This window comes from Ziziphus jujuba, chromosome 7 (assembly GCF_031755915.1).
Source record: "Ziziphus jujuba cultivar Dongzao chromosome 7, ASM3175591v1".
Classification (NCBI taxonomy): Eukaryota; Viridiplantae; Streptophyta; class Magnoliopsida; order Rosales; family Rhamnaceae; genus Ziziphus; species Ziziphus jujuba.
The window spans coordinates 16688766-16704780 of NC_083385.1; the positions used below are offsets into that span (position 1 = coordinate 16688766).

At 31.8% G+C, this 16015-nt stretch overlaps 1 protein-coding gene across 9 annotated transcripts; it reads left to right on the plus strand.

The window, feature by feature from the left end:
- Positions 1 to 1917: 1917 nt before the first annotated feature.
- Positions 1918 to 14815, plus strand: LOC125423810 (uncharacterized). 9 transcript variants are annotated; one of them, XM_048479212.2, is made up of 19 exons: positions 1919 to 2133; positions 2856 to 3213; positions 3419 to 3524; positions 4027 to 4134; positions 4951 to 5132; positions 5790 to 5985; positions 6178 to 6435; positions 7251 to 7397; positions 8080 to 8158; positions 9382 to 9495; positions 9591 to 9757; positions 10024 to 10142; positions 10436 to 10547; positions 10644 to 10715; positions 10876 to 11002; positions 11243 to 11357; positions 12580 to 12770; positions 12860 to 12972; positions 14333 to 14815. In XM_048479212.2, exons 2-19 carry the CDS (start codon positions 2903 to 2905, stop codon positions 14594 to 14596), a joined length of 2781 nt encoding a protein of 926 aa, XP_048335169.2. In that variant the 5' UTR covers positions 1919 to 2133; positions 2856 to 2902; the 3' UTR covers positions 14597 to 14815. The 9 variants fall into 9 exon arrangements, with proteins under 9 accessions (XP_048335176.2, XP_048335178.2, XP_048335169.2 ...); XM_048479215.2 differs by having other exon boundaries at positions 3424 to 3524; XM_048479211.2 differs by having other exon boundaries at positions 2878 to 3213.
- The last annotated feature ends 1200 nt before the right edge of the window (positions 14816 to 16015 follow it).

The window sequence follows — 16015 nt, forward strand, 5'->3', positions numbered from 1 at the left end:
TTCTTCTTCAACGAACTAACACAGGGAGGGAGAACAATTTTCCAGAAATTGATTCTTCTACAACACCAACGAATGAGAGGACAATTTTGGTTGAAGTGGCAATGGTGATGATGTGTTTCAAAAGGGAAAGGAAAAGGGAAAGTAGAGAAAAAAAAAAAAAACAAAAACCAAAAACAAGAAAAGAAAAGAAGCTACATTTTGGTAGAGAAAAAAGATTAAAAAAAAAATTCACTTTCTTCTTCAACGAACTAACATGGGGAGGGAGAGCAATTTTCCAAAAATTGATTATTCTAAGACATCCGCAAATGGGAGGACAATTTTGGTTGAAGTGGCAACAGCAATGGTGTGTTTCGAAAGGAAAAACTCTAGCTGTGTTTTGAAAACCAAAGGGAAAATAGAGAAAAAAAAAAAAACAAAAAACAAGTTGCGTTTTGGTAGAGAAAAAAAAAAAGAAAAAAAATCACTTTCTTCTTTAGCGAATTGACAAGGGGAGGGAGAATAAATTTTCAAAAATTGGTTCTTCTACAACCCCAACAAAGCTATGTGTAAAAAGGAAAGGGAAAGGGAAAGGGAAAGTAAAAAGAAGAAAAAAAAAAAAGAAAAGAAAAGAAAAGGAGCTGTGTTTCGGCAGAGAAAAAAGACAAAAAAAAATAATAATAAAAGATATTTTGATCTGGATGTGGATGTGTTAAAAATTGGCTAATTTTTTTTTTTAATTTTTTTTTATTATTTTTCAAATTTGAATTTATACGCAATTAGTTTTAAAAAAACCCACAGTAAAATGGGGAGAGGGAGAAAAGTAGGGAGAAAGAGTAAAACAATAAAAAATTATATTTTGACAAACATAACACATGGCCATTTGTGGTTGGCTAGATTGTAGAAGCTGAGTTAGTGCGACAGTCGCATTTTAGAGTTTCTCTTCACATTTTGTTGTCGCTACCTTTTGCATTGCACTGTCCTCGTAAATGAAGACAGCGTTTATCACAATCGTCAACCAGGCTTTAATTTTCATTGCTTCAACCATAATTTTATGAATGCTATAATGTAGGACAATAATTATACAATAAATATATATTTACTAATTTAAAAAAAATATCAATTTTATTTATTAAATCAATTTTTGATATTTTATTTATTTTTTAAATCTTTTTTTTTGCAATAATTTATTTATGAAATCTTAAGTATTAAGATGTTTATATTATTTATATATATTTCTATCAAGTTTTTGTAGTATTATTCTTTAATAACAATTCACCCTAAGGCAAATTTTCCAACGTTAGTTTGAAATTGGGTCACTTTGGGTCCAATATCGTTTAAAAGGTCCACCGATTGAAATACATCAACGTTTTCAAATAACTATTAATATTTTATTCATATTTGTAAAAAAAAAAAAAATAAAATAAATAGTGCTAAAGTACCAAATAAATGCATTTAAATGTTCATAAAATGTTATGTATAAGTTCATATTTAATTATATATATATATATATATTTTTTTTTTATGCTTGAAAAAAAAAACCAAATTTGTTTGAACTTTAACTTTTAAATTCGCAGATGTAAAAAATTGAGTGATTTTTTTCTACTAAGCTATCAACTTCTTGATTATTTTTTCAAAATATTATTGAATAATAACAATATATAAATTAATAAAATATTTATATATGGTATTTGATATATATTGTAATACTTTTATTTTATATTTTTAACATTATTAAAAAAAATTTCAACCAGTATTCAATAAATAAAATAAATTAAAATTAAATATTTGATTTTTTTTATTTATTTATTTTTTTTTCTGTGACAATGGGGACAGGGAAAATCCGGATGACAAAAATCCGGATTGGTTATTTGTCGGGTCGAGTTTACCCGAGCCCGGATATACCGATGCCATTCCCAATCTTTGTCGTCATTTTTTTTTTTTGTTTTTTTGTTTGGGTCGCTCAGTTCTTTCATTCCCACCTCTGCAACTACAAACGGTCTCTTCCATTCCTAACCCTCTATAACTACAAACGAACTCAAAGGTTACGAGTATAACCACAAACTCCTCTCTCTCTCTCTCTGTCTCTCTCTCTCTCTTCCTTGTTGCTTCGGAGATATTCGCCATTCCCCCATTGCCGAATCTTCGCCATCGAAGGTAAGGTCATTCAAACTTTGATCCTTGAACTCGTCCATTTTTGATGATTTTTATGAACAAATTGCTGTTTTATTGAACGAATTTGGAGGGGGAAAAATAGCTGAAACTTGCTGCACTCCGGTGGCAGCCCTGCGCCGTCTGTGGCTGGTGGTAGATAGAGGTTAGAGAATTTGTAAAGAAAAAAATAAAAAATAAAAAATAAAAAATAGGGTTTCATGGAAGAAGGTTATTTTGGAAAATATAAGTTAGTGGAGAACTGTATAGAGTTGTATATATAACAGACATATTGGCCGGCTGGCAGATTTCTTTACTCATATACAACCACTTAGTTGAAACATGTTATTTTGCATGTATATTTTAGTTCTTGGTTGCTTTTTTCTGGATTTTTTCCGACAAGGACAAGCTAGGAATGTAGATTTTAGGTTGTAGAAAATAAATTTTGTAATGCTAGATTTAAGGGCGAGTCTATGAAACATGTTCTGGATTGGGTTGAATTTTAGTTTCCGACATTATCAAAATCAAAGAGGATAAGCTAAATGAATAAAACCAAAAAAAAAAAAAAAAAAAAAAAAAAGCAGAAAATGGAGAAGAAAAATATTGAGTATGAATGGAAAGAAAGTGGGATGTGGTGAGGATATAGTTTTAACGATTAAATGTTGGAGTTTTTATTGAATTTTGATCGAAAAATCAACCTGGCCCATTGTTTTCTTCTTGTTTTTAAGGGTTTCTTATTCGAACTTTCAGTGCTGACCTTGAACCGTGAATTGTAATGGCGGAAAGCAATGACAAACTCAGTGACTGTAAAGAGGCTCCAGAAGAACACAGAGAGCATGAAGAAGAAGAAGAAGAAGAAGAGGGAGAAGAAGAAGAAGAGGAACAGGAGCAGGAAGAAGGAGAAGAAGGGGAAGAAGATGATGTTGAGGATGAGGGGGTTTATACCTTCAAATTCAAAGACGGAGTTAATCCTTTGGATTTTGTGGAAGACAATGCTTTTAGTGTTCAACCTTATAAGCAATTCGAGCGCCTTGAATATGAAGCTCTTGCTGAGAAGAAAAGGAAAGCACTTGCAGATAGCCAGCGGTAAATTGCATATCTTCGTTGGAAGTTGTTTGTTTTTGTTTGTTCTGTTCCTTATAATTTTCATTCAGGAAATGCAATTGGAGGTGTTATTTTTATTTTTATTTTTTTTTATCAATATCTTAATGTTTGATATTGCTCCTAATTTATTTTCTAGATATGTTAATTTTTCTATCTTCTTAAAGCTTTATGGATCACTTTGAAATAGTGAAGGATCAGCGAAGAAGGCCAGACTAGAGGATGTTTCTGGAGCAGCATGCATGGATGAGATAATGAAAGCCATGAATTATGGTCGTAGGAGGAAATCAAAAGAGGTATGTTATCTGCATATATTGCTCAGGAACTGAATCTTATATGACTTGTTTTACATGGTTTGAAGTATCAAGTTTATGAACAAGCGCTTCTGGCTAATTGCTAAATATTGCTAAGGATATTTGTTTAATCTTTTACTGTCTAGTACACTTGGATTTTAGATCTTTTAGATGTGGAAATTGCAGTGCAACAATGTAAGTCAGTACATTTTTTGACAGCAGAGGAAAGAGTCATTTTCTAGAGTTAGTTGATTGCAGAAGTTGGACAAAAAAGTTCTGAGGGATGGGAGAGAGATTTTAGAGTTTTTCGTATAAGTATACCTTGAAAATTATTTTATTTCAGAGTGAATAAAAATTTTGCTTATCAATGCACTACTTCGTGAGACAATTGCAATATATTTCTGCTTATTTTTTTAGTGATTTTAAAATTTTAATTTTCTGCTTATGTATATGTGAATTTGTTTAACCTATGCTGCATACCATTCTTAAAGTGTACCTCATGCAGCCTAAAAAAAGAGGAAGGCAGAAAGGGTCAAAAAATAAACTCAGCCGTGATGTTGCACGGATGCTAGGTGAAGCTACTCTTTATTATGCACATTGCCGTTATGAAGAGGTACGGTTTTTGGTGAAAATTTTTTCCATCGACTATATAAATTTGTAGTTAAGATTAAAATTATGGTTTATCCCCAGAAGTTGCTATATGGTTCTTAGTGTTATCTCTGCTCAGAAAATGTGGTTGCTATTGCAACGAGCCATGCCATTCAATTTTCATTTATGAACTTTGTTTCATTTCTCCTTTCTTATGCAGCTGTACCTCTTGAACCTAATTTGTCGGTGATTCTTTTGTTGGCATTGTGTTTGGACAGTATATGATAATACTAGCCTAGTTGCATTTCTGTTCTCTATTCTTCAATTGCTCATATATATATATCTTCTTGTTCTTCTTGTTCTTGTTCTTGTTCTTGTTCTTCTTCTTCCTTTTTATTTTTATTTTTTATTTTTAATGATTTTTTTGTAGTAAGGATGGGAAAAACTTGTGTGATATGCTAATTATTGTCTTTGCAATTTGGACCTTACTCATCCACCATTCCCTTTCCCTCATTTTATTTAAAGGTTCTTTTTACTTTATTTAAATTCAAACAAAGTTGAAAAGTAACTCAAAACCCAAAATCTAGACTACGCCATGTTCTCCATGTTAAGGTTTTTTTTATTTTTTTAAATTTTTATTTTTTGTTTTTTATTCTTGTCTTTATCTTTGGCTTTGGAGTTAATTTTTATTTCTTAACTAGCCATGCCCCATATTTAAAGTGTGGGCTCTGGGGCATGTACTTGTGGCATTATGGTCTTGAAGTTCTATCCCAACCCAAAAGTATAATTGTTGTATTTACTCTCCTGACCCATCTGTTATATTGTGTTTGCACTTTTGTAGGCCATATCTGTGCTGCATCAGATTGTTTTACAAGCGCCAGATTTGCCTGATTCATATCATACACTTGGACTTGTCTATACTGCGATGGGTGATAAGAAGCGAGCGTTAGGTTTCTACATGCTTGCTGCACATCTGAAGCCCAAAGATGCATCTCTCTGGAAGCTGTTAATGTCTTGGTCAATGTAAGCATCTTTGTTGTGGATATTGTTGTTTCATGCAATTGATTGTATGCAAGTACATTCACGTGTTCCCTTAAAATCAGATGACTCATTAAATTGAGTTCTGCTAATACATTTTTTACCATGGTAAAACCCATGCAGAACATTGCAAATTTTGAAATAAATCATCATTAGAAAAGATTTAAAGAGATTCTGCAAAAAAAATTACCTCTGAAAACATCAAAAGAGATTTCTTTAAGCAATGTTACGGAAGACTGCCAGGGGTTTGCCTACTTCTTATCCACCATTCTTTCTATATTTTTTATTCCCTTCTCTTTTTATTTTATTCCTTTGTTTTATAAATACAATTAGACATAAAGGGTGCAGGTCTTTCTGTGCTCAAAGAGGAAGGTAGGAAGCACATTGATGGTCTCACATGCTTTATTTATTTTTGATGGACGTAGAGATATAGCTGGGGATATTTATTCTTATATTTGGCACATAACAATAAAATCTAAATTCTACTTTAAAACTACCCAAATGCTGGGGATTGGAACCAAGGACGAGAGCGATATTGTTCTATGTTCATTCAGTTCTCTTAAGTATGAGATAATAAATTTATTAATGAAGTACTTGATATAAACAATTGACTAATGGATTAGTTACATTTATCGAGTGCAGTGAACAGGGAGACATTGGTCAAGCCAATTATTGCCTTTCTAAAGCAATAACATCAGATCCTGAAGACATTCAGTTAAGATTCCATCGGGCAGCACTCTATCTTGAACTTGGAGATTATCAAAAAGCCGCTGAATCATATGAGCAGATACATCAACTGTGTCTTGAAAATATTGAAGCACTGAAGACAGGAGCAAAGGTTTACCATTTTTCTATACAATTAAGTGCCTTCTTGAATATTTTACATGTGTTATACTACAGACTGGCAAAAGAGAAAAAATTGCTTGGGATGTGCTCTTCTTATTTTCTTGGTTCATAGATTTATCTAATTGATTTTCTTGTGGAACTTTCATTTTGTGGTAGTTGATTTCTGTTTTGCTATCTGTTTTAGTTGTACAAACGATGTGGTCAGCTTGAACGTTCTATCGCTATGCTTGAAGACTATCTTAAGGGCTGTCCAACTGAAGCTGATTTAAGTGTGGTTGATCTACTGGCTGTCATATTGATGGATAATAATGAGCATATCAAAGCTCTTCAACATATTGAACGTGCAAAACTGATCTATTGTTCAGGAAGAGAGCTTCCCATAAATTTGATGATTAAAGCTGGAATCTGCCACATTCATTTGGGGGATATGGAAAAGGCAGAGGTATGTTGCCCTCAGATTTTAGCATAGGTACCTTGTATTTTATCAGATATTAGAAAGTATGGTAAATTACTTGTGCTTAGAGTAACAACACTGTTGCCTGCATATTTAATCGTAAATACCTTTGTCTTTCATCATATACTAGATGAAAAGTATTAGCAATTGAATAATGCTAATTGCAATAACAGTTTTATAATTGTAGTGAACAATATTTTAATTATCATGTAAGATTAGATTTAGTGGGGACTATTTTTTGTCCCTATTGTATATTTTTCATCACGATTAGGGAATTTATTTAACAAAGAACACTAGCTGCAGAAGATGCCACAACAACACAAAGGCTAGGCAACAGTAGACCTGTAACAATATACCAAATAAAAATGTAATACAATAGTATAACTAGGGAAAAAGGATGCTACACAACTTTAACTTTGTAATATGTAGTGAAACTTGTTTCAGTTTGGGTATCTATAATTTCAAAATATTGGAAATATTAAGTTACTATTAATCCCAAAAGCTAAATCTAATAAAAAGTGGGTTAAACTATGTGTATTACCTGAAAAATCGCAAGTAAGATTTGAACACTAGGATCAGATAAACAACCTGGCTTTGTTGCTTTGTTTAAGTTACCATCAGTCACCAAACAAATACCCAAATATTTAAAATCAAGTCAACACCACGAGATTATTTTTAACATAAACAATATTTATCATAAATTATTCTAGGGCGGGCAGGCGACCATGGTATGATAATTAATCTGACCTTATTTAGCTTTAAAGAAGTTATGCTCATTGCTTGGTATTCTCATGTGATACTAGATTCAGTTTTGTGTTCTAGAGCGGGAAAGAGCATATCATCATACTGATTTGGTCTTTGAAGTTGCGGACTCATTAAAGGATCTTGGTCATTATAATTTGGCATTGAAGTATTATAAGATGTTGGAAGGAGTTGGCAGCAGTCATGTGGTAATAAATCAAACTTCATTTCTTTTATTTTCTCTTTATTGATTTGATGTTGCAGAATAAGTCCTTATATTACATCTTAGTTCTTTGCTGCATCTTCTGTTCTTGGATAATAACTTTGAATTCCATTTTATTGTTCTGTTCATTTAATGTAGCGTTTAAGGTCATTAGAAATTGATATGTAATTTATGTGTCTTCAATATTTATAGCAAATCTCAAAGATATATACCTGATTGACGACTTGTTTTAGGATAAAAATTTATATCTTTACTTGAAGGTGCTTGGTTGTTGTGAAATAACATCCTTTTTGCAATTGTCAATAGTTAGTTACTTCAACTATCTTTGTAACCAACAAATTTTGTGTTTATTGAGAAAATAACAAAGAAATAAAAGTGAGCTATTATCTCTGGCGTTTATGTTAGCCTACATAATAAAATTCTATAGTTAAGAAGTTATTATCTCCAGTGATTGTGTTGCTTGATGTCCAACATGCTGTTTGCTTCCACATTGGAGCTTCTTAACTACATTTTCTTTTAATGAAAGATAATCTCTTATTGATTATTTCCTACGAAATGGTTAGAAGGCCCTCTAATGATCTTCTCCACTCCTCTGTTACTTTTTTTGGGAGAAGCTATATGTAGTACCTGAGCATATATCTATATGCTGACTTTTATTCTTCCTGCAGGGGTCTTTACATCTGAAAATTGCTCATTGTTACTTATCCTTGGAAGAAAGATTACAAGCGATTATCTTCTTTGACAAAGGTAAGTGAGACCCCTTGATGATGGGATGTTTGAGAGAATTTAGTTTTTCTTACAAGTATATATGTAAAGATAAGTAATGAGACTTTTGTGAAAAAAAAGAAAAAGAAAAAAATTAGTGCTTATAGCTAGGATGTGCCTCTGCTTTGCGTTCCTTCATATGTTCAATCCACTGTCATTGTTCTTCAGCATTCTTTATTTATTTCTCTATTTTTCATTAATAGTATGGATCACTGTGTATCCATACAGTAAAAAACTATATATCCTTGCAACATATTTAAAGTTACCATAAGGGCAACATAAATTTCCCCTCCATTTCTCTTCTGTCTTCAATTCCAAATTGTTTCATTTTGTTTTTTATTTTTCATTCTTCTTAAAAAAGCTCTCCTGAAAATTTTTCTACCTAAGTCCATTGGCAACCAGATGGAGAGCCTGCCACCATCCCTCTTGAGGGTTGCGGCCTTTGTGGGTGATCCTCCTGCTGGCAGCTGGCTAGTTTTTCTTTTTTTACTATTTTTTCTTCCATTAAAACTTTTGAATTTTTTGTGCTGAAATAAAGAGAGAGAAAATGAAAAGATAATGAGTGTGATATTGACGGGAAAAAAGAATTTCACTGAAGTAGAGAGTTATACTCAAAACTATATTAATAATATTAAATGCTAAGTCCAAAAGACACCCATAAATTTAAACTTCTAATATTTTAATTTTTTTCAAAAGTAAAAAGAAAAAAAGAAAGCCTCTGGCTAGCAGGTGGCCTACCAGTATGATTCACTCTGTACCTAACTTTTGCCATGTCACATGTATGAGTAAATGTTTAGTAATGGTAAAATATTTATGCAGCAACAGCCTTGGATTTTCAAGTTCCTAAAGAAAAGATTTCCATAGTTTCACCTTACTAAAAATTGGACTGCACTGCTGGCAAATTTTATATCGAATTGGAATCTGGACTTTCTTCATAAATCTATATTTCATGAGGTCATTGAACTATTCTTGCTTGCTTAGAGGATCCGTTTGCCCCCCAAAATGGAATGTCTTTGCACTGGTCAGTTTTGTAATCTCATTTTTAATTGGTATTCTATATGTATATTTTATTTGTCCAAGAAAGGTTGTAAATTATCTTTTATTTTTTATGATAGAATCATATGCATTCATATCATAAATAGAGATATTATTTTCCTTTCTGTGAACTTGCATTGTAAAATGTTTTACTTGTTTCTTCGTTTCAGCTATACAAACGTTTGCTGACAATGTTGATGCCCGATTAACCTTGGCTTCCCTCCTCCTTGAAGAAAGTAAAGATGATGAAGCCATTTCGTTGCTGTCTCCTCCAAGTAATTTAGGTATCTTTATTTTTGGATATTTTTATAACTTACTATTATTTTTTGTTTAAACTGTTAATTTTCTATTCATATGTACCCGTGGATTATATATGCAGACTCCAGCGACCCACATTCTGATCAGTCTAAACCATGGTGGCTTGATGAAAAAATAAAACTGAAGCTTTGCCACATATACAGAGCTAAAGGGATGCTTGAGAACTTTGTGGATGCAATCTTTCCTTTGGTCCGTGAGTCATTATATTGTGAAACTCTTAGACAAAAGGTAATTGATAAATTCTTAAGATTTGGAAACTTATCTCCTATGTTAGTTCTCGATTGGATTGAAACTTATTAAGTAAACTAGAAAGCTTGTTTTTATTATGTCTTGGGGTCAATAATCTTTAGTTCTAAATTTGCTTTAAAGGTACTTTTATCATTTACATCCAGCTTTTGTCAGGACTGGTTGGGGTTATAATCCTTGTCCTATTTCTTGATTCTCATATTTGATGCAGTTATGGATATTTTTAACTTTAGCTTTGGTCAATTCAGGTTAGAGTGAAAAAGAGACTGTCCAGAAGAGATCTGCTTGAAAGAATCAAAGTGCTGGATAATTGTGGAACAGATAACCTATTTGGAGGATTTAGACCTGTAGCTTCTTCTTCTGATCTGTGAGTAGTGAATTTCTCCATTTTTGATCTCAAGTATCATTATCTATGCACCATATTGATCTCTGTCATTCTCTTGAAATTTTTATTCCAAATGTTTTGGTCTAACTACAAAAATCACCTCTGTATTTCAATTTGGCTTCTAGACTTCTGTTTTCTAATCACTACATAACGTCCACTTGGTCATTTTGTTACTTTTCCTTGAAGTTTTGACAAAATTGGCTAGATGATATATGATTAGACAAGGCACCTGGAGCTGCCTCTAGTTAATCTCCATTTAATTGTTGAAAAATTAGGTTGAAAGCTTCCAGAGCAAAGAAGTTGCTTCGAAAGAAAGAAGAAAAGAAAGCCAAGGCACTTGCAGCTGGAGATGACTGGCAATCTGATAGTTCAGATGATGAGCCTCTGGTAAAGTGATTCATTCGTGAATTTTAATACTGCTTTGAGTAACAAAATTGTTTGATTTGGGCTTAATGAACAGTACAATTTGTGTGATATTTTCAGCTACAAATACAAAGAGAAGCTCCATTGCCCAATCTTCTGAAAGAGGAGGAGCTTCATCATCTTATTGTCGATGTTAGTACTATTCTATTCTTTCATCCCATTTAATTGACATAGATTCATGTTATCTTGTATGGTTTTAGAAAGTTGGAGTTTTGTTATGTTTCACATACATAAGTACATAGGTTCCTATTGAAATTGTCATTTCTTTGACATCGTTCTTGTGTGATTATAGTTGTGTCAGGCATTGGCCACCTTGCGAAGATACTCAGATGCGTTAGAGACTATAAGTCTCAGTTTGAGATTGGCTAGTAACATGATGTCTGCTGAGAAGAAGGAGGAGCTTCGAACCCTTGGAGCTCGTAAGTTTTCTACTCTTCTTTTGTTTTTATAAAGTTTATTTTTGTGTTCCAATTTTTTTCTTGATCACAACTGGACTAGCCAGATCTTGACAATATGGTCCCATCCTCATGCAGTCATGCTAGATGTATTTTCCCTTTACCCGAGTTTCAAATTCCTTATATAAGAGTGACACTGCTATATGACACTTTGAATTTTTGCATCTTGCTGAAGCAGGCTTTTTGACCTTTTGTTTTTAACAGAACTAGCATACACCACCACAGAACCTAAGCATGGGTTTGACTATGTAAAATACGTTGTTCAACAGAATCCATACAGCTTTGCTGCCTGGAACTGCTATTACAAAGTAATTTCAAGGTATTGAACACTTTATATGTGCATATCATGTCATTATCATTTTCTTTGCCATAATGGATCTTGCTTCACTGTACAATACAGGATGTCCCATTTTTCCTAGTAACAACTATTTTTTTAGGTTATTCAACCAACCAAAAAAAAAAAAAAAAAAAAAAAAAAAACTATTGTTTTAGATTTTTAATTTTGTACTTTGCGTAGTTCTTATAAGGTTCTAGATTTTCCTAAAGTAGACTGTAATCTTTTTTGTACTCTGTTGTGTATAATGTGTAAGGCTGCTGAGAAAGGTGTCATCATTTGTGTCCTCTGTTATGCAGGTTGGTATTTTGTGTGCAACTCCTTGTTATTCTGTTTCTTTGTTGGTTGAAAATCTTAGTTCTTTTTAAACAGGAATGTAGTTAGTGCATCTTTGGGAGCGTGCTACCTATTATGGGTTGCATGGTCAGAAAGAGTAAGCTGATTTTATGATATGTGTTTGAATGAACTTAATGGGACAAGAATCATTTTTGCCATTTGAAGCAAAGGAGTTAGAGGGAGTTACTTTTTTTTTTTTTTCTTTTTTTTCTTTTTTAAATATTTATTCCAGATTGGTGAGCATTTTTCTTCTGTAGATTTGGTTTTGATAGCCCATTATGATCATATCTGTTGAATCTTTTTTGGTTTTACTTTCTATGGCAAGACCTTTGGTCCTCCATTATACTTCATAACATATCTCTTTGTTTCCTATATAAGGTGGTATAGAAGCATTTTTCTTTGATATAATGTTTATTGTAAATTTTGAAATACATTTTCGTTAAGTTATTATCAATACAGATTTAAATTGTTAGAAAATAGACTAAAGTATGTTATCAATACAGATTTAAATTGTTAGAAAATAGACTAAAGTATGCATATCAAGCGAAAGATATTATTTGACAAAAGATTGTAAAGGGAAAGCACTGGATAATTCATATCGCTCCTTGTTTAGTTCAAAACAGTCCATTATCAGAATGAAGCTAAATGTTTATTCAACATCTCCTTCATTTTCATTTCAATCTTCATTGAGAATCTGCTATATGAATTCATCACCATCACAAAAATGATTAGAACCATGGGGGAGAGGGGTGGGAGAGGTGCAATTCTAATTATGTTTTCGTGATTAGTTTGTAATCCTCTACTCTATTCCATTCATATTTCTATATTTATAAAATATAAATTATTGAAGCGTTTCCTTGATCTATTCCAGATTAGAGAATCGCGATTCAAGGCACTCTAAGTTTCTACATCATATGCAAGGAAAACTCAAAGATTGTATTCCTCCTATGCTCATTTCTGGGCATCAATTTACCATGGGCTGCCATCACCAAGATGCTGCAAGGAAATACCTGGAAGCATATAAGCTGTTACCAGAGAGTCCTTTGGTTAATCTCTGTGTTGGTATGGTTTTTACGTTCAAATTTGAGTTGCTGTAGGTTGAAGGAGCTTCTTTGTTTCCCAAACAAATTAATCTTATGTTTACCGTGCAGGAACTGCTTTAATCAACTTAGCACTTGGATTCAGACTTCAAAACAAGCATCAATGTCTTGCACAAGGCTTAGCATTCCTCTACAACAATTTGAGGCTTTCCAAAAAGAGCCAGGTTTGCTTTTTACAATCATGTGTTTCTTTTCTAAGTGTATGAAATGCAAGCTTCCCTTGTAGGTTCTGAAGGCTTATGATTTGGAAGTGACATTTTTTTTTCTTTTTTTTTTGAAAAAATACATACTATTTGTCCCTTGCAACTGTAATATCAATGTCTTCTACGATTGAAGTGCATTGTTGTCATTCAATTCAAAATTAGCAGAACTTGTATTAGTGTTTCATTGTGCTTCAAGACTTGCTTGTAGAGAAGCAAAAGCTTGCCAAATTGGTGGGCTTCCCTTTTTTTTCTTTTTTTCTTTTTTTTTTCCCTTTGTTTTTTTGTTGGTGGGGGGGTATGTTTAATGTCCAAATTTCTAAAGGCCATTAAGACATATTACCCTCTCTTTAGAAACTTCAAGATCTAATGAAAGATGTTGGTGGACAAAATTGCTACTTTTTACACAACGAAAAAGGAAAACTTAAGAAACTAAGAAACCAACCCCTGGTGGCTCCACCTACCTATTGTCCAGCAACTTTACCGTTTAGTCCCTCTTCCGTAGCAGCCCCCCTTCATCTTATGCCCTGCAGACAATATACATGTTCCTTAAACTGGATTTTGCAAACAAATGAAAGAATAAATTTAAAGTGATAAAAAAAAAAAAAAAAAAAAGGGTTAGACTATGAGAGACCCGAACACTTTCATCTTGTGTCTTTTTTTTTTCTTTTTTTTGTTTTTTTTTGTGGGTTTCCATCTTGGTTGATGGTTTAACTGCGAAAGACTGGAGTAACATCTGTCTCAGGTGATGGATTGACTTTGTGGAATATGAAAGGTCTTGTGCACATCTTCATCTCCTTCATTTGTTTTAGCTTTTTGTCATTTTAGGGGTATATTAGTCTTTACATACTGGTTAGTTTTGGATTTTCTGGGAATAGGAAATTAGATGTCTTTGAGCATTAGATTTTGGTCAGTTTGCTCAAAATAAAACCTGCAAAATGTGGAAAGGCTTTTTAAGTTGAAGACTCCAGTAGTGCTCTTTTTCAATTCATGTGTACGTTAGTTTTATAACAGACGTACGTAAAGACTGATATTTATAGTCAATAATTGCTCATCTACCATTTCTAAAGGATGTTTTGTCCTGTCTACACATGCCACATGCATGCATAGATAATTATTACTCACATGCAGCTAAAATACTCTTTATCTGCCATAATTACACTGCTCCTAAACTTGTGATCTCACTTGCCTAAACTTATCTGAGTTGACGTTCGTGAGATTCATTGACAATCTGCTTAAACTTCTGTCATACTTTCTTTTTAGATTCTATTTTAGTTGCTTAACAGAATTTTTTTTATGCAAACTCATATGTATATGTTATCAGGAAGCGTTATACAACATAGCTCGAGCATGTCATCATGTTGGACTTGTATCTCTAGCGGCTACATATTATGAAAAAGTACTTGCAATTCATGAGAAGGATTACCCTATTCCAAAGCTTCCCAGTGAGAAACCAGACATGGAACATCTGAAACCCGGTTACTGCGACCTTCGCAGAGAAGCGGCTTACAATCTGCATCTAATCTACAAAAAGAGTGGAGCATTAGATCTGGCTAGGCAAGTCCTAAAAGATCATTGTAGCTTTTGAGTCTGTATGCTGATAAAAAAAAGTTTTGTGCAAATTGAATTCTATTCTTCTTTATGTGCATATAAACCTGTAAATAAATTAAATTTTTTGTTCTCTGTGGAAGTAGAGGAAGGTTTTGACTTTATGTATTGGTGGTTATTTTTATAGTAACTTGTACAGTACCTAATTTATTCGTGGAAATGTGAAACCAAAAAGAAAAACATTGGATATCCAATTAGATATTTAGAAGCACAGTGTAGCTCAAAACACGAGCAGATTGCATGTATGTGAGAAATTATTTTGTCGGCCTGGCTCCATCTGGCCCCCTTTCTATCTGGTATACAGGATCCACGTGTCGACTACTTAGGTGTTTGTTTGTCAGTGAGCGGGTCTATACTAGGCCAGTCCTATTAAACAATTGCAACTTTAGATATCATTCCTTTCTTTTCTTCCAATAATCCAATCCCCTGATTTTTTATAATTTATGGTGTTACATGTCTTAAATGGTTTAAAATGTGTTACATGTGTAAGTAGTTTAAAATGTCTATAAGTAGTTTAAAATATCGATTTTTTCTTTTTTCTTTTTTTTTTTTTTTTTTTTTGTGTAAAGCTTCAGTAAAATTTTTATTTTTCAAACACATTTAGAAAGGATATCGAGATTTCAAATGATAATGGATATAATTTTATAATATTTTATAAAATTTTTAATATTTTTTTTATAAGTTTTATAAAAATTTATCATAATATTCATATTGAATTATTTACAATTTGATTAAAAAAATTTATAATTTCCGTAGAAATTTTCATAAAATTTTTAAAAATATCTATTTTTATAAAAAAATTATCAATTTTTTTATAAATATTAGGGATGTTTAGTAATTGTTTTTGCTAAATTAACATTATTGATAGATTTTTTTATTTTTTAATTGCCTTCTAATAATTAAGTAAATAAAAATAATAATATTTAAAATTACTCTAAACAAGTCTATCCATCATATTTTAAAAGAAAATTAGTATTACAAATTATAATTTACCTATCTATCATATATATATATATTACAGTAATAATTTTTAAAATTTAATATTTGTATAAATATTTTAAAGTAAATAAAAATTAGAATGTAGATAAAAATTGACATATATATAGGGAATATATTATTTGCAAACTCAGCTATCAAGTATTCATATCAATCGAACAGTTATAATTAAATGTAAAATTATCAAAGAGATATATATTTTAATAATTACTTACTACATTTTATATTTTAAAATGAGAATAAAAAAGATGTCAACAATCTTCAACCATCTAAGAGTTTTTTATGGTATTAAAATGACATTTATAAAATATAATATAATTATAATAATTATTTCATATATCTTAATTAACATATAATTTTATTAAATATGTATTTTTTACATATTTGTTTATTAATAATAGGA

Coding starts and splice junctions, on each gene's coding strand:
- LOC125423810 (XM_048479212.2), top strand. CDS start 2,903: ATGGCGGAAAGCAATGACAAACTCAGTGACTGTAAAGAGGCTCCAGAA. Junction 10,143..10,435: donor GTAGCTTCTTCTTCTGATCT/GTGAGTAGTGAA, acceptor TTGAAAAATTAG/GTTGAAAGCTTCCAGAGCAA. Junction 11,358..12,579: donor TATTACAAAGTAATTTCAAG/GTATTGAACACT, acceptor GATCTATTCCAG/ATTAGAGAATCGCGATTCAA.